Source organism: Bufo gargarizans, chromosome 3, assembly GCF_014858855.1.
Source record: "Bufo gargarizans isolate SCDJY-AF-19 chromosome 3, ASM1485885v1, whole genome shotgun sequence".
Classification (NCBI taxonomy): domain Eukaryota; kingdom Metazoa; phylum Chordata; class Amphibia; order Anura; family Bufonidae; genus Bufo; species Bufo gargarizans.
In genome coordinates this window covers 565,036,020-565,055,343 of record NC_058082.1, presented here as the reverse complement: position 1 = coordinate 565,055,343, position 19,324 = coordinate 565,036,020, and the positions used below count along the sequence as shown (strand labels likewise).

General features: G+C 46.3%; 1 protein-coding gene across 1 annotated transcript in view; it reads right to left on the bottom strand.

Annotated features, from left to right (window-relative positions):
• BACE2 (beta-secretase 2) overlaps positions 1 to 19,324 on the bottom strand; it is a 46,777-nt gene that overhangs the window by 15,509 nt on the left and 11,944 nt on the right. Inside the window, exons 2-3 of the mRNA XM_044287481.1 lie at positions 6,771 to 6,859; positions 547 to 763 (exon numbers count right to left, since the gene is read on the bottom strand). Of these exons, the coding sequence (XP_044143416.1) occupies positions 547 to 763; positions 6,771 to 6,859 (306 nt within the window). The remainder of the gene's footprint in view (positions 1 to 546; positions 764 to 6,770; positions 6,860 to 19,324) is intronic.

Sequence of the window (19,324 nt, the reverse complement as noted above, 5' to 3'; positions counted from 1 at the left end):
GGTAGGACAAAAAGTTTACAGTGATTCTTCCACTGTTTACCAAGGCACAGCGCCATATTCACAGCTGTGGCGGTGCCTGGTACTGCAGCTTAGTCCCATTAAAGGGGTTTTTCAGGTGTTTTATACCAATGACCTATCCTCAGTATGGACCATCAGTATCTGGTTGTCCGACTCCCAGTACCCCTTCCAATCAACTGTTTGAGGAGGCCACAGGGCTTACCCGCCTCCAGTAAGGGACATGTTCAACAGTCACATGGCCTACACGCAGGTCAGCCCCATAGAAGTGAATGTGGCTGAGTTGCGATACCAAGTACAGCCACTATACAATGTATGGCGCTGTGCTTGGTGAGCTGTGAGGAGGCCATGGCGCACGCCAACAGCTGATCGGCATGGGTATGGGTTCCAGGAGTCGGACCCCACCACCACTCAGATACTGAGGACCCATCCTAAGGATAGCTCATCAGCATAAAACCCCTTTAACTTGAAAATGCTTGCAGCTGAAGTGCGGGTCCGGTTCTTCTGGGGGGACTGCACACGACCACTTACCTTGGCCAAGGTCCTGTAGGCCAGTCCCAGAATCCCTTGCCATTTGATGTCAGGCATGAAGAAGCTGTCGGACTCCAGGATGGAGGCGATGTTCACTACGAAGCTGCCATTTATTCCCTTGGGGAGACTAACGACATCTTTTCCAAGAACTCCGCTCCAGCTTCCCTGAGTGTACCGGACAGCGACGTCAATTCCAAGAGACTGGTATGTGGTGGACCTACAAAGGAAAAATATATATAATATATTCTATTTACAAAACATTGTGTTAGCTGTATCCACATTATGGGTAGGGTTGTCACCCGGCCGCCATCTCACTGGCTGCGCCGGTATTTTAGTGGCGGTAATTTTTTTCTACGGTCAATGTTAATTGCTGGTATTTTCCTGTACGGCTGTACAGACCCGGTACTAATAAGCGCTTCCATTGAGGAACCTTTAACTCCCCCCCACTGGGACCACCGCTTATCACAAGCATGGAAGTCGGGTATCCCCCGATATGAATGGAGTGTGCACTGCTGCTCCGTTCATCTCGAGGGGCGGCTGAGCAGCAGCAGAGTACAGCACTCCACCGTCTCCGTCTCATAGAGACATGTTCAACCACCACTCCATTCATATGAGGGGGGGGGGGACATAGGACGTTTAAACCTTGGGACAACCCATTTAAAGAGAACCCGTCTAGTAACTACTTGCATTCCCCCATGCAATAAAAATTCTGGAGCATCTATTCTTATGACTCAATATTGTGCCGTTCCTCTATTATTCCTACTAGAAGTTATGAATGAATTACTAGCAGTCTGCAATACAGGTCCACCTGGGGTTTAAGGTGTAAATATGGAGTCTCTGATCATCTGGACTCCATTAGACTGATTATCTCTGTGTAATCTCTCTTTAAAGAGAGTCTCTGAACCTGAATGGTGCATTTGTTAGCAAACAGTGTTGGGGTCCTGAGGAGTGTCCCTGAACAGTCCGACAGTGGCAGCACCGATTGGACAGTGCACGGACACCTCCCCCCCCCCATCTAGGCCTGTATTGCAGACTTCCAGTAGGAATAATAGAGGAATGTCGCTACATCGAGTCGCGAGAATATATGCTCCAGAATGGTTATTACATGGGGACGTCAGGAGAGGTGACAGCTCCTCTTTAGTGGGATTTATTTTCCAATACTATAACGCTTAGCCTGGAGCACTGACAGATCCAAATTTCAATGCAAAAGTTCAGTCTCCTCCTCCTCCAGTCCATATCCCAGTAGTCACCAGTCTGAGAGGCCAGTAAAAAAAAAAAAAAAAAAAAAAAAAAAAAAAGACAGCCGATCGAAATGTGTCGTCATTTAAAAGTGATACTCCAGGGAAAGCCAATACATTACATTATCCCCTTACTACACTACTATGATGACAAACCTTAAAGCTTCTTGGCCCCCAATGAAAAGTATTAAATTATTAATATTATCAATGTATTCTGTCATAGCAAAAATATTAAATAAATAGACATACATAAATCTGTATGCCATGAGCGCCCCCTACTGGCACTTATGTGAAGACAGTCTCTTAATTGGGTTTATCCTGACTGCATAATAATAGAACCTCAGGGGAGTGGCCTGTACTCATGGGCAGGGTTTACATAGAAAATATAACCTGTGCTGTAAGGCTGCTGTGTGTAGGATTACTAGATCATACAACGCATTGCGCCCTGCAGGATTAGTTCTTCTGTGGCATTGGGACACACTGTATTCAGGGGCCCGGGTGCAGTTTCAACCTCTGCATCCTCTCTGCTACACCATAACACCACCATACAGAAGTAAAAAGCGTGCTGAACCCATGAGGCAGATATCGTGATGTGATGGCCGCGACTGGTACAACCTGTAGGGCGACATTCCTGTTTACAGATTCACGTAAAGAAACTGAAGTGAAAAACACAAGAAGGTGACATCAATATGGTGGAACTGAGGCACAAACCACGAACCTCACTGAGGTGCACTGAACTGAGGATTAACCCATTCACGACAATAGGGCTAGTCCTTGCCTAGATCTGCAGCTGTGCAAACCTATCTCGGGGCAGTAACGGTTCAGTACATTAGAATCTCTACGATGAGCTGAAAGCATCTGATAATCCGGCCCCCGAGGGACCAGTCTGCTGCCGGATTAGGCTACTTTCACACTGCCGTTTTGGCTTTCCGTTTGTGAGGTCCGTTCAGGGCTCTCACAAGCGGTCCAAAACGGATCAGTTTTGCCTTAATGCATTCTGAATGGATAAGGATCCGCTCAGAATGCGTCAGTTTGGCTCCGTTCCACTTTGGAGGCGGACATCAAAACACTGCGTTTTGGTGTCCATCTGACGAAACTGAGCCAAACGGATCCGTCCTGACACACAATGCAAGTCAATGGGGACGGATCAGTCCTCCATTGACTTTCAATGGTGTTCAAGACGGATCCGTTTTGGCTATGTTAAAGATAACACAAACTGATCCGTTCTGAACGGATGCAGATGGTTGTATTATCGGTGCGGAACAGTCTATGCAGATCCATTACGGATCCGCACCAAACGTCAGTGTGAAAGTAGCCTTACCAAACTATAGAGCCATGTTCTTCTCCTAGTTCAGTCCTAGTAGGCAGAAGGTCCAGATTTCTGTGCTTTCACTACATGAAGCAGGCAGCTCAGGATGAAGATTGCTAACAAGTAATTGTCAGTCTTGATGGTGGATTACGTGGCGTCCCTGCCTGACAACAATTAGCGTACGGGATGGTCGTAGTTACCTTACCTGGCAACATCCCGCAAAGACCTGGATCAATACCTAGATCACTGACCTTCCTGGTGTGTAATTACATCTGCAGAGTTTTCGTCCCACTATGCAAGGGATTAGAGATACATAAACCTGAGAAGACAGATCCCTGGGCTTAGCATACAATCCTCCGATCTTATCGCCCTCACACCCTGCACTGACTCACCGCCTGTACGAGTCCACAAGGACACATCCAAACCACACAGGGGCTGTAATGTGGTCGGCCATGTTCTATATACAGAGGATTGTTATATCTGGAGGTTTTGCAGCCCATAGGGGTATATGTCTCTTCAGATGGTTCCCGGGATGTGCATACACTGTGGCATGCAAACATTTGGACGTCCCGTGGTCACAATTACTGTGAAAAGTTAAGCAAGTTGAAGATGAAATGATCTCCAGAAGGCATAAAGTTAAAGATGACTAATTCCCTTTGTATTTTAAAGCAAAAATACATTTTTATTTTCATCTTTATTTGGAAAATAATAAAAAAGGAAACGGGTCCGAAGCAAATCTTTGGGCACCCTGCATGGTTAGTACCTAGTAGCACCCCCTTCGGCAAGTATCACAGCTTTGAATCATTTTTTGTAGCAGCCAAGAGTCTTTTGGTTCCTGTTTGAAGGGTTTTCATCCATTCTTCCTTGCAGAAGTCTTCCAGTTCTGAGATTCCTGGGCCATCTTGCATGCTCTGCTCTTTTGACGTCTATCCACAGATTTTCAATGATGTTCATTGATGAGGACCAAGGTAGAACCTTCAGCTTGTGTCTTTTGAGGTCGTCTGTTGGGGATTTTGAGGTGTGTTTAGAATCAATATTCATTTGTAGAAGCCATCCTCTTTTCAAATTCAGCTTTTTTTACAAGTTGGTGTTGTGTTTGTTTCCAGAATTTTCTGGAATTTCATTGAATCCATTCTTCCCTCTACCCATGAAATGTTCCTGGTGCCATTGGCTGCTACACAACCCCAAAGAATGATTGATCCACCCCTATGCTTCATGGTTGGAGAACGTGTTTTTCTGTGTCTTTTTTTTCTCCAAACATACCTTTGCCCATTGTGGTCAAAGAATTCTATTTTAACCTCATCGCTCCACAGGACTTGTTTCCAAAATGCATCAGGTTTGTTTAGATGTTCTTTTGCAAGACTGGTAAAGACTCTGGAGGGGTTTTCTTCTGATGAATCTTCCATAGAGGCCATATTTATGCAGGTGTATCTGAACAGTAGAAGAATGTACCAAAACTCCAGAGTTTGCTAAATCTTCCTGAAGGCCTTTTGCAGTCAAGCGGGTATTCCGAATTTGCCTTTCTAGCTATCCTATGAGCAGCTGCTCCTGAAATGTTTCTTGGTCTTCCAGACCTTCTCTTGACCTCCACTGTTTCTGTTAGATGCCATTTCTTAATGACATTTCAAACTGAGGAAATGACTACCTGAAACTACCTCAAGAAGCGCAAGCAGAAGGTTTTACCATGGTCCTCACAGTTCCCTGATCTGAGCATTATTGAAAATCTGTGGACCGACCTAAAAAAAAGCAGTGCAGGCAAGACGGCCCACAAATTTCACAGACCTGGAATATTTCTGCAAGGAAGAATGGATGAAAATCCCTCAAACAAGAAATGAAAGACTTTTGGCTGCTACAAAAAGTGATTAAAAGCTGTGATACTTGCCAAAGGAAGTGCTACTAGGTACTAACCTTGCAGGGTGCCCAAAGCTTTGCTTCAGACCCTTTTCCTTTTTATTTTGAAAATGTAAAAGTTGAACATAAAAATCGTTTTGATTAAAATACAAAGGGAACGTGTATGCCTTTTGGAGATCATTTCATCTTCATCTTGCTCACTGTTCACAGTAACAGTAATTGTGACCAAACTTTTGCATGCCACTGTATATCTCAAAGTTCTGCTGCATATACTGTATATATCTATAGGATGTGCAGCATTCAGAGGTGTGCATACAAATATATATCTGGAGGCTCTGTAGCATCCAAGGGGCCTGTAGAAATATATCTAGAGGTTCTGTAGCATCCAGGGGGGTGGGGGAGTAAGGTGTATACATATATCTGGAGGCTCAGCAGCAGCTGTACAGTAAATGAAGACTCTGCAGCATCCAGGGTGTGGGGGGGGGGGGGGTAAGGTGTATACATATATCGGGAGACTCTGCAGCATCTGATGGGTGGGGGGCAGACGGTGTACACATATCAAAGCTCAGGAGCATCCGATGAGTGGGGGAGGGGTGTATACATATATCTGGAGGCCCTGCAGCATCCAATGAGTGGGGGGCTGGGGGTGTATACATATATCTGGAGGCCCTGCAGCATACAATGAGTGGGGTGCATACATATATCTGGAGGCCCTGCAGCATCTGATAAGTGGGGGCAGGGGTGTAAACATATCTGGAGGCTCTGCAGCATCCAATGAGTGGGGTCTAGGGGTGTATACATATATCTGGAGCAACTGGAGGCTACACAGTATCCAATGAGTGGGGGGCCAGTGGTGTATACATATATCTGGAGGCCCTGCAGCATCCGATAAGTGGGGGCAGGGGTGTAAACATATCTGGAGGCTCTGCAGCATCCAATGAGTGGGGGGCTAGGGGTGTATACAAATATCTGGAGCAACTGGAGGCTACAGAGTATCCAATGAGTGGGGGGCCAGTGGTGTATACATATATCTGGAGGCCCTGCAGCATCTGATAAGTGGGGGCAGGGGTGTAAACATATATCTGGAGGCTCTGCAGCATCCAATGAGTGGGGGGCCACTGGTGTATACATATATCTGGGAGCGACTGGAGGCTACGCAGCATCCAATGAGTGGGGGGGCTGGGGGTGTATACATATATCTGGAGGCCCTGCAGCATCTGATGAGTGGGGGGGGGGCAGGGGTGTAAACATATCTGGAGGCTCTGCAGCATCCAATGAGTGGGGGGCCACTGGTGTATACATATATCTGGGAGCGACTGGAGGCTACGCAGCATCCAATGAGTGGGGGGGCTGGGGGTGTATACATATATCTGGAGGCCCTGCAGCATCCAATGAGTGGGGGGGCTGGGGGTGTATACATATATCTGGAGGCCCTGCAGCATCCATTGAGTGGGGGGGCCAGTGGTGTATACAAATATCTGGAGCGACTGGAGGCCCTGCAGCATCCAATGAGTGAGGGGCCGGGGGTGTATACATATATCTGGAGTGACTGGAGGCCCTGCAGCATCCAATGAGTGAGGAGCCGGGGGTGTATACATATATCTGGAGGCTCTGCAGCATCTGGTGTGTGTGGTGGTGGTTGTGGGGATCTGATGTCTCTACTTTAAGAATAACAGGAATACCTCACCACCACTTCAGGAAAGTACAATAACCCCGAACCTCCCCCTGATCAAAAGATAATGGGAGTAGTAATGAAGACATTCCGCCAAAGAGTGAAACACATAAGACGCATCCATCAGAATTTGTCACATGATTCCGACACTCACAAGACCCAATGGAAATATTCCGTAACGTCAGGATTTGGGCCTCCAGCGACTGCAAAATTACTGCTTCCCGTGTCCACCAATATGTTTAACTGGAAGATAAAAATAAAATAAAAACGCTTAAAATTAGCGATAAAGGGACATTTCCCAAAAATAATAGCATTATCACACTAACATTTCACCCAGCAGAGTCGTCTGTTGTAGATTCGAATTCTAGTCTTCACTACGACTTTCGCATTGAGTTCATAAATCAAAAAGCTCAGGCTGAACAAGTCCATTCCATATAGATGGAGCAGTGAGAGAACGTGATCTGTGACTTCTGATAGGTCCTGCATCATACAGTCCGTCCATACATGCTCCAACTACATAGTTAGCTACAGCGTATCCGCACTTCAAACCCTGGTGATACCGTACTACATGGGAACAAAGGTCAAAATCCTGTCCATATTCCCTATCAGGGCCAACTAATGTCAGAGGGGCGTCCATGTCTGGGGTTAGTCGATCTCATCGCGCATATCCTAGGGAAATGCCATCCATGTCACATAGGTGCAGGTCCCAGAGGTAAGACCTATACCTATCTCCAGAACGTGACCTTCACTGCCACCCTCCGATCACTGCTATGGGAGTTCCGAAAAGAGCCAAACTGCTATTTTCTGAACTCCCATAGGGATGAGTGGAGAGCATGTTGCGTCTTGGGGGCCCATTCTGGAGATGGGAGCAGGTCCCAGAGGTGCGACTTGCACCTACCAATATAGGCCAACACCTTTAAAAGGCAGTTTTTGCTTATGATTGCAATTTACTCATTTTTGGCTAAAAACTCTATTTTCAATTGGCCTTTATTAAAAAATATTGAGCCATTCTGTCACAAAGGGTTAAGAGTTTTTCTAGCTGTGCGAATCCTGCTTTCACTTTCTGCCGTCATCTAACAACACTGATCTCTAAATTACTGAGAGGTCAATAAACACTTATTTAAGCCACATTCTAGATGGGAACTGAGCTATAATGAGTGTTTATAATGTCAGAGTGCAAAGATAAAGGAGCCAGTCAGCTCCCTGCCCGACTGAAAAAGAGAAAATCCAGATCCCTCTATTAGAGCATCTCAGCTCTGTACAGAGAAAAGGTCTCCATATTTTTAATAAAAAACAATTGAAAAAATGATTTTTAGCTAAAAATAAGTACAATGCAATAAAAAAAACAAATTGCCCCTAAAAGGTGTACACATAGCCTTTAAAGGAGCCAAACCTGGTAGAATAAAATGTTATATTCTTACTGCTCATGATGACAAAAGCTCAGCAAAAGGCGTGCTTGTCCTGCTCTTTCCAGGCCGTAGCTAGTGCCGTCAGCAGTTTACCATGGTCAAACCTGCTGACAGACTCCCTGTAAATACTTAGAGTGGCGGAAGGCCTCCTGTTCTAAAACACGTTGCTTGTGAACAAGCCCTTACCCTAGCAAAATCAGCAGTCTGACATGTTGTCTCGGGATCCCCGGTAATCAGCTAGTCTCATTTTAAGAGGGTGCCTATAAGGAGACATCCCCTTTAACCCCTTAATGACCATCCACTGACTTTTGCATTCGCTTCTGCTCTGCAAACAGCCTTTTTGCTCTACAGCCAGGATTGGAGGGAGCTCCAATTTATTTATTTAATGCAGTTATATAGCGCTACTATATTCCGCAGCGCTTTACAGACATCAGCATCCAGCTGTCCCCAATGGGGCTCACAATCTAAGGTCCCCATCAGTATGTCTTTGGAGTCCCAACTGTTAACCAAGAAGGTTGGGCAGCCATTAGCGAACCACCTGGGAATGCCACCCAGCTTTCCTAGAATTCAGAACGTCATTAGGTGGTCAATCAGCTTCCCTAGGGACAGGCAGAACTTTAAAATTCCATTACGCTGCTTGCTGTCACTGAATGGAAATCCTCCGCTTTACACAATTAGAGGCTAAAACCAGCACAGACCTAATATTTCCCGCCGGTGAAGATTTGCTACAATGGTATCCAGTTTATATTTTCCCCAGCAGTACATAATCACTATTCCGCCCTGAGAGTTTGTCACAATGTAGCAGAGAAGGTATTATGTCTAGAGTGCAGGCCGTTTAGCTCACAGAGAACGCCTAAAACGCGTGCATTCCTGAAAGGGTTAACAGGAGAGGTTGTCAGGGAGTTTAATAGATGCCAGGCCTGTCAGTAAGGAGAGTAACACATTGCAGAGTAAGAGGGGAATCTGCTAATAGTGTAATATAGGGGGCGTCCCCTGTGGTTGGGGGGAGGCGCCCGTGTTTCTAGAAGGAAGATCTTCCCATGTTACTGAGAAATGTGCCAAGATCTGGTGTGTGACTGTGGAATGTAAGACAATCAGCGGACAGCCCCGGGCATTCGCAGATCTGATCGCCCACCAGTCAGCCCAGCAAGGCAACACGGGCACACTGGACACATTGTACAGAAGGAGTGCCCATAGTCACTGAATTAAAGGGACAGTACACCTACACTCTACAGATCAGTGTTCATAAAGGGGTATGGCGGAATATCTCTAATCTCTGTAGTGGAATGCAATGCAGTGCTCCCTGTTATCAGCCCATCCATGCAGCGGAGAGGACGTCTGTGAGAGTGCTGGCAGATGTCCAGAAACATCCCTGCCCCCGTGATCTGCTCTCCACATATCTCTGCAGTGCGGAAACATTTACATCTGTATAGGTGACAGAAACCCGCAGCTCCTCTTATTACACTGCAATCCTGTGTGTCACAATACAGATCTATAGGGGCAGGATTATAGTAGTTATATTCTTGTACATAGGAGGCAGTATTATAGTAGTTATATTCTTGTACATAGGAGGCAGTATTATAGTAGTTATATTCTTGTACATAGGAGGCAGTATTATAGTAGTTATATTCTTGTACATAGGAGGCAGTATTATAGTAGTTATATTCTTGTACATAGGAGCAGTATTATAGTAGTTATATTCTTGTACATAGGAGCAGTATTATAGTAGTTATATTCTTGTACACAGGAGGCAGTATTATAGTAGTTATATTCTTGTACACGGGAGCAGTATTATAGTAGTTATATTCTTGTACACGGGAGCAGTATTATAGTAGTTATATTCTTGTACACGGGAGCAGTATTATAGCAGTTATATTCTTGTACATAGGAGCAGTATTATAGTAGTTATATTCTTGTACATAGGAGGCAGTATTATAGTAGTTATATTCTTGTACATAGGAGGCAGTATTATAGTAGTTATATTCTTGTTTTATTTCTACTACTACGATTTTCCCATTGGCCATCGCTAGTGATAATAGATGCACAGTCAAATAGGGCTCCAATAAAACCTCCATTTTCCTCCCTTCATTAGGCAGACGTCTTCAGTATTGCTCTGAAGTGAGGATTCCCAGGAGAAGCAATCTATTATCTGCCTCCCGGGCCAGTGTCATCTCTCACAGCTGGACGCCTTTAAAGTATGGGATTCTGAGAGGCGGCCATGCAGCAGTCAGGAACACAGAAAGAGAATCCACCAGAGGCAGTTACTGAGCCACAAAGAACCTCATGCCTCGAAAAATGTAACAAACTCCCAGGCTAAAGTCAGTGCACCATTGCCACCCGAAATCACGTGCGCCCAAATATAAAATACACTGAATATTCAAAAAGGGAACACGGCTCACGAGAATGAGTAGGACACCAAGTGTAGTACGTCTTGAGCGTCCTTCAATAAACTTTATTTACACAGTCCTTTAAACAATTGCCATTTAAACCATTATATAAAGCTTTATTGTTGTATAATGGAATTTTTGGCAACTTTCTAATAAATCACAACTAATAAACTTTCTAATAAACTAAATCCAGAAGAGGCTAAACAGATCCTGACCTAATTCCATTTGCATCTGAGGGTTTGTTACAATTGCACTTAGTCTAGCCATCACTTTTAGTCTACATGTACATGACCATTTGCTTGGGTCCGCATCCGAGCCGCATTTTTGCCGCTCTGCTGTGGACCTATTCACTTCAATGGGGCCGGGAAAAAATGCGGACAGCACTCTGTTGCTGCGTTCTGTGGCCCCACAAAAAAAAAAAAAAAAAAAAAATAGAACAGGTCCTATTCTTGTCCATTTTCTGGACAAGAATAGGCATATCTATTATGAGCGCCCCGTTGCGCAAATTGTGGAACGAACACGGACGGCATCAGTTTTCTGCAGATCCGCAATCTGCGGACCACAAAACACAGTGCGATTGTGTGCATGTAGCCTTAGGCTGATTACATCAGAAAAAAAACACAATAATGCAACATGATGAACTAATGATAGACCCATAATAAAGTTATTGGGGTCTGTCTGTCACAGACCACGCCAGTCATGCGACGCATTCGTCCCAGGTCTGCATTCCATTTTGGAAGCCTAAAGCAGATGTGAACTCAATCTCAACACCAGGAATCTCTCCCCCGTCCTGATCGTTTGTTACAATGTATCATTCCGGAGTTCAGTTTATTCTCCAGTCTGGTCACATTTGTAGCAAACCTTCAGCTGTGAGAAGTATTAGGCTACGTCTACACAACGACATTTGTCGCGCAACATTTTGTTGCACCAATGTCGCTCGACAATTTTTATAATGGCAGTCTATGGTGTCGCACTGCAACATGCTGCCACTGCGACGCAACAGTCGCAGAAAATCCATTTGAGATGTTTTTTTCTGCGACTGTTGCGTTGCAGTCGCAGCATGTTGCAGTGCGACACCATAGACTGCCATTATAAAAATTGTCGAGCGACATTGGTGCAACAAAATGTTGCGCTACAAATGTTGCAGTGTAGTTGTGCCCTATGTGTCGCGCGACAAATGTCGTTGTGTAGACGTAGCCTTAAAGTGGTTCCTCTAGAAAGATCATTAGTATCTGATCGGAGGGGGTCTGACACTCGGGACCCTCGCGGCTGTGCTCCTGTGATCGGGCCCTATTCACTTCAAAAGGGGCTGAAAAGAGCCTAGGCCATGTGACTGATGAATGTGATGTCACATGGCCTAGGAAAAGCTTGAGAAGGACAAAGCGCTACTGCGTGATCAGCAGGGGCCCCGGGTGTCAGACTCCCACTGATCAGATCGGGGGCCACTGCACTCACATGTAACGGGAGCACTCTGACGGGGCCCGGTCTGAAGTACAGTGACAATGCTTCAAACATGCATAATACGCGCTCCAGCACCCACACGGTAGTTCTGGTCACTGTTCGTTTTCAGAGTGAAGCAGGGAGCCCTCCCCGCTCTGTGGTCGACCGTTCTTCTGAGCTCCGACGCTCCCCCCGCAGGCCGCACATAGCGCTGCTGGCTGTGCCGTAGGCCGATTCCCGGGCTTTCAGCGCTCCTCCCGCAGCCAGCAGCGCGGTGCGGGTGTGGGAGCGCGTCATCAGGGAAGAAGGCAAGTATGTGGTTTTTATTCTTTCATAAAGCTGCAGTCTGGAGAGGGTTCAGGAGGCAAAATGGGGCCCACAACTAGAGTAAGGGGGCACCTAATCTGGCATAACTACTGTGAGGGGGCACAAAAGTTGGCATAACTACTGTGACAGGAACAAAGTTTACACTGGGGCCCATAACACTCTAGTTACGCCACTGGATCAGATACTGAACTGTATAAGGCCTCATGCACATGACCGTATGCATTTTGTGGCCCACAAAACACGGATGCACAAAAAATACGGATGACGTCCGTGTGCATTCCGTACTTTGCAGAACGGAAGAGCTGGCCCCTAGTAGAACCGTCCTATCCGTGTCTGTAATGCGGACAATATTAGGACACGTTCTATTTTTTTTTGCAGAACAGACATACGGAGACTAAATGCACACAGAGTCATTTCCGTCTTTTTTGCGGCCCCCATCGAAGAGAATGGTTCCGCATACGGGAGCGGACACAGAAACAAAACACGTTCGTGCGCATGAGCCCTAAAAGTCTTGGGAAACTCCTTCAAATCCATAGGATTTTCAAACTCAGGAGGCAAGCCTATTGAGAGTTGTAGTTCCACCATCGCTGGAGAGCCACTTTCTGCAGACGACGCCTCCCCCGATATCGCCATCACTGACATCCAAGTCCATCTGGCTGGACAGAAAATTTTATTCTTTTTGGTTTACTGCTTAACCAGCAGAAAAAAAATAAAAATAGAATTTGCGGCATTTTCCATTTTTCAGCGGGTTAATAGATGTGAAAATTAGCAGCCAATTTAAATAATGCCTCATTTAACACAAAGATTCCTAATTACATTACAAGCCCATCTGCTGCAACTCTTCGCAAGCGCAGCGGAGTAAATGGCTTCCTGGCCGGGCTCTGCTGGGTTTGCGTGCGATTATTACATGTTATTATTGGCGCTCATTCTGTTAATCATGTTCGTTTGGCACTTTATAACCAGCAAAGCGTCTCATCTGTTTAAACATATGTTTCGTAAAAGATGCCGGTGCCGCGAAGAATCATGCATCATGTCTGCACCGCCGTCTGCCGGAGGAATCCTCCATACTTACAGGGGTTTTCCCGGGATTATTATAAATCTCAATATTATGGATCGCTTACCAAAGACGGAGATTTACCAAGAATGGTGCAACCAAACGTCAATCCGATTGGCGGTGTTGCCCAAAGCAACCACTTAGACTATGACAGGGGTCAGCCACCCCAGCTGTTGTGAAACTACAATTCCCAGCATGCTCCATTCACATCTGTGGGAGCTCTGAGAAGAGCAGAGCAAGTGTGCATGCTGGGAGTTGTAGTTTTACAACAGCTGGCACGTCGGAGGCTGCCTACCACTGGACTATGACATAGAAGGCCTTCGAAAAACGAATACATTGAGTTATGCCTAGTGCAGGGCCTGAGCAGGTAGAGCATGGCTCTTGTCTTTGAATCCCGGTGTCATGCTCCACCCCCTCAGGCTCTGCCCTGGACTTAACAGTATACATTTTTATGGAGTATTTCTTCACAATCTAGCCACACGAGACCTCTGTTAGCGGACCACTTTTTCTCCCGACCCCAGTGTACTCCAAAGGGAGACAATAGTTCCTATGATGTGTCTACAAAAAAACAGGCCATAAGGTTTACAATATTTTTGGACTCAGGCTTCCTCCATTTACATAAGGCCATACCCCCATCTAAAGACACCTAAAAAGTGCAGATCAACCCTCTTCAACACACTCTAAAATGAATGCAGATGTCTCAAATACAGACCCCCGCAGACTGCCCACCAAAACACAGACGCCCTCCAGAATGCCCTTCTCTCGCCCCCCAAACACAGACCCCAGCCTGCCAGTCTCTCGTCTGGAGGGAAATTGGCAAATTATAAAAAAAAAAAAAAATACAAATTCAGATTCTGGATCCCAACTATTAGAACATTCTGATCGGCAGCCGAAATGTGAAAGAGATGAAATTATATATATATATATATATATATATATATATATATATATATATATATATATATATATATATATATATATATATATATATAGAAGATTCAGCCCGCACAACCCCTAGCAGGTGCAGATTGCTATGGCGAAATACAGATAGAAACGTACGAGATTATATATATATATATATATATATATATATATATACACTGCCAGAAGAGAGCCAGCACTGACCGCGCAACACAAGTGTGAACGGGACACCTCTGATGGAATAAAGGCTGCGCTCACACCTCGTTTAGAGTGTATGCTGGAAAGCTAGTGCTGTACACGCTAAACGTGTCCATAGGGCGACATTAGCCAGACTGAAGCCAAGCGGGTTTTCCCTCTGCGGGGCTGGTACTTAACAGTATTTAATAGCACAGTAGACTGCGCCATTCCATACAGCATCCTGTAAAAAGAGAATATCATAAAAAAGGGCCTGTGCTGTGAGGGAAAGGGGTGGAATAGTTACCTTGGAAAAATCCGGGGGTGCTTTTTTCTCACCGCGGAAGAATAAATACCAAAAATCTGTCCAAAATGCAATACCAGGACACAACCCATAGACAGAGGTGGCGCTGTCTTTTGGAAGGGAGCAGACATTTTTCTAATCCTGGACAACCCGTTCAGCCTTTTCCTCTGTGTAAACTATTAGGTCTGTACAGGTTTGCAGCCTTTGGATCCAAATTATAAGTTTTCCATTCACCAACAGCAAGCAGAGATGACAAATGAAATCATCTAGGGGCGTACAAAATTACCAATTACCGGTAGATCACCTCTTTAATGTTAGAAGCCGAGGGAAGATGAATGCTGGGATCGGATTGATAGGCAACATAGAACATATACCTTCTTAGTTCAGTTCTTAAATTGGGTATTATGGGGGAACTTGAATGGGACTGAGCTGCGCCTAGACCATGTGACCCAAGGGGTAATAAGAACCCCCCCCCCCACATCTGACCAAGCAACTTCCACTTCCCTGCAGCTCGTGAATACAGCCCTCACTTGCCATACAACCCGGCACCCACTCAGTCACATAATAAATATAAAAAACATATGCCCGGGGCCCGTAGCCAAGTCAGTTCTGCCTCGGATGCGACTGATTGACTGGACGTCACAAACAGAGGAAGAGGCACCACAGCCTGTTCAAAAAGCTTCCTGGGAGTTGGACCCTCACCAATCAGATACTGATAAAGATTATCAATATGCAGTGACTCGCTGGTTGACTGCTAAAGGGTTAATGTTATGGTTCACTGCTGAAGCGGTTAAAATGTTGACTTTGATGGTCACTATGATCTATGCACTATGTAACCTAGAAAGGCTATGTATGGGTAGGAAAGAGTTAACTGGCAGTACTCAGCCTTAGTTGCTGGGTAGTGGGCTGGCCCCAGCCCCCAATTAGCGAGTCTTCTGGTAAGAAAGCCAGAGCTCCTGCCAAGGAGGCCAAGACAAAATCCTTTTCCAGGGAAGACACCATCCCTGTGAGATATCAAGCTGCCAGAAAAGTAACCCTGCCACAAGAAAACCTCGGAGGGAAGGAAGAATTGAACTTTTACAGAAAGTTGAGGACCTAAAAGGGACAGTGCTTGGACAGACAGTAAAGGTAACGCAGGTATACGGCTGTAGACTTTACTGTATTTTGTCAGGGTATATTGCTTCCAGAACCCGCCACCTTACTGGGATGGAATGTCCATCCGTTGGAAGACTGCACCCCGCTGAAATGTTGAGAGCGCTTACACGCATCTATAGAAAGCCCATCAGAGTAGCCGACACTTATAAGGACATCCCAGCCACCACCAGGCAGGAGACCTCAAAGTCAAGGGTGTTCCTCGAGAAAGGCGCCCACTCCACTCACTGCATGTGCGGCCTGGACGAGCGCTGGAGCGGGGTTAGCCACCATGTGGACTACCAAACGCTGTCATGGTCAGTACTCCCATGCCCCCCACCAGTCCTCGCACTGCCCAAGCAGCTGGCACGCTGCAAATAAGTCCTGGAAAATCGTTTTGATCCAACGACGACATACAAAGAAAGGGCGATGGGTATGATGGAAGACCGCTTAGCTGCTGGCGGACACCGGTGTGACCACGTCGTCACTGCGAAACGCCTGACTGTGACTACCACCGTCATTATCAAAACTGTGACTGAACTGGAAGACCTGCGTGATATGTTCTGCATGTTGCAATTCACTGACAAAGGGCAAAGTGCTGCACTATTCAAGGCCTTGACAAGTAACCTCTAGGTCAGGGGTGCACAGCCTTTTCTGGTTGGGGGCCACATTGTCAGACTGAACCAATTCCAAGGGCTGAAAATAAAGTTAAATGGGTATTTACCAACTGAAAAACTATGTATATGGCATATTGAACACACAGTATATATCATAAATGTCTAGTTACACTTCTAGGACTCCCATCTAATAAGAGAATACATGAAAAATACATTTGAGCAGCCACAAGACATAGACATACATGTGCAGCGGGCCGCCCCCTGGGGCCCTATTAGAGGACCCAGGTGTAGGAATGGCCGAGTGGTATAGGGTGGCCTAAAATGTCCCTTTATGCGAGTTGTGAGTGTTGCGGTGCTCCTACCTGGACACGCCTGGTCCCCAGGCGTTGGCTCCGAAGCAAACAAATAGGGGGAATAGTTGAGGGATAAAAGAATAACTTGAGTCCAGACCTTGAAATGCAGTTGAAAAGCAGCTTTAGGCTACATGCACACAACCGTATGCGTTTTGCGGTCCGCCCCAAAAAAACAGACGACATCCGTATGTCATGCGTTTTTTTTTGCAGATCCATTGTAATAATGTCTACCCTTGTCTGTAAAACAGACATCTATATTTTTTTGCGGGGCTACAGAACGGACAAACGGATGCAGATAGCAAACGGTATGCTGTCCGCTTTTTTTGCGGACGCATTAAAATGAATGGGTCTGAAATCCTATCCGCAAAGAAAAAAAATAAATTTAAGAAATAAAAAAACAGAACAGGCACAGAAACAAAATACATTTGTGTGCATGAGGCCTTACTTTGTATAAACGTTCTCCAAAACGATTTACAGACTGTCTCGGTCCCAGCAGGCTTTAGCATTAAAACTCTGGCAGGCAAACTCGTCTCTCCTACATCTGTTGCTCTCTGGCTCTGCTGTACTGACAATCTGACTGTATAACTTTGCTTTTGCTGTATGCTGCAACTTCTCTCTTTATAGTCTGTCTCTTACCCTAAGTTCACACCTGAGCGTTTTACAGCGCGTTCAAACGCTCAAGACATGAAAACCAATGCTTCCCTATGGGAATGGTTCTCACCTGGGCGTTTTACAGCGCGTACGATCGCGCTGTAAAACGCCCGACGCATAATCAAGTACTTGAGCTTCTTTGGGGCGTTTTGACGCGCGTTTGTGGCCATAGGACACTGCAGTCAATGACACAAACGCGCGTCAAACGCGCGTTTACTATTACAAAAAACGCGCATAAAAACGTGCGACAAAAACGCGCGTTTGGGAAACGCTCAGGTGTGAAAGCAGGGTTAAAGGGAGTCTGTCACCAGATTTTGACCTTCTAGACCGCTTACATAGCGCTCTAGCATAGCAGTCTATGATTCTAATGGTACCTTTGATGTTTTCTTGTGAAGTTCCCCCAAGGCAAAAACTGAATTTTATTCATATGTAAATTAGGGCTCGCAAGTGCCCAGGGGCAGCGTTCACCTCGTTGGTGCCCAGGCTGTTCTGCCTCTTTTCGTCATATCCCCGCCCCAGCCTCTTCCTCTGCGTCCTCCTCTGCAGCGAGATCCCACACCTGTGCTATCCATAGCTTTGCCAGGACATGTGCACTGCGATGCCCATTGTGGGCAGGGCATGGCAGTAGCTACTGAGCATGCCCCGGCCAAGCAATGGAGAGCGCAGGCGCGGGATCTCGCTGCAGAGAACTTTAGAAGGAGGACGCAAAGGAAGAGCGGGGCGGGCAGAGGAAGAGGCTGGGGCGGGGCTATGACAAAAAGAGGCAGAACAGCCTGGGCACCAACGAGGTGAACGCCGCCCCTGGGCACTTGCGAGCCCTAATTTACATATGAATAAAAGTCAGTTTTTGCCTTGGGGGAACTTCACAAGAAAACATCAAAGGTACCATTAGAATCATAGACTGCTATGCTAGAGCGCTATGTAAGCGGTCTAAAAGGTCAAAATCTGGTGACAGACTCCCTTTAATTAGGCCAGGAAACTTTCCTCCTGGCTCCTGAGGCTTTAAGCTGTGGCCTTCATGACCAGCAGAGCTGAAGGTGCTCTGGCAGGCTTGGGCACGTCCAGGAGAGAAATGCCCGGCACACCCTCCCTGGTCAGGGGGTAAGCTGGAACTCACTAACTCTCATCCCCACCCTTCCTACATGAAGTGGGACTCTCACACTCCTCCATAGAGGGGGGGTTAGAATGGAATGGAAAGTTCCATTCTACCTAACTGCAGCTCTGCCATGTTTGCTACCACCTGCTGGTGAACCAGGAACATTACATTTGAACATAACAGTTGCAGAACATTATTAGGAATGCACAGTGTAGTGGACCTGAAATAAACACACAAGATGACATGATCTTAGTATACACAGATAGAAGCTGGGCGTAGGAGTGGTAATGCCACTCTGGGGTATTACACATGTCTGTTACCAGATGGTTGGGGGCCGCACAGAATGGTATCGATGGCCGCAGGTTGTGCACCCCTGCTCTAGGTGGACCACAGCAAAACTTGGAACGGGGCCCCCCCTTCACCATGACCATCTTCAAGAGAACATTCGATACAAGAAAACGCATGATCATTTTAGATATTTTGGCCAGTGTGAGGTCAGAGCGCCGGGCCAGCGCACACAAGGTGGCGTCAGAGCGCCGGGCCAGCGCACACAAGGTGGCGTCAGAGCGCCGGGCCAGCGCACACAAGGTGGCGTCAGAGCGCCGGGCCAGCGCACACAGGATTCACATCAAGATGCCACAGAACAGGCATAATGTACACTATGACATCACTGCACAAGAAAAATGCTGGTATAATGAACTTTTGATGTCACAGTATTCAGCAGTGATGTCAGAGCACACGAATAATGCAAAAAGTAAGACTCCATTCCATATAAACATCACTATGTTCTGCACTTTAGGTCTGAGAGGGGATGGGCCCCCGTAGGTGTGACGGCTACCATTAT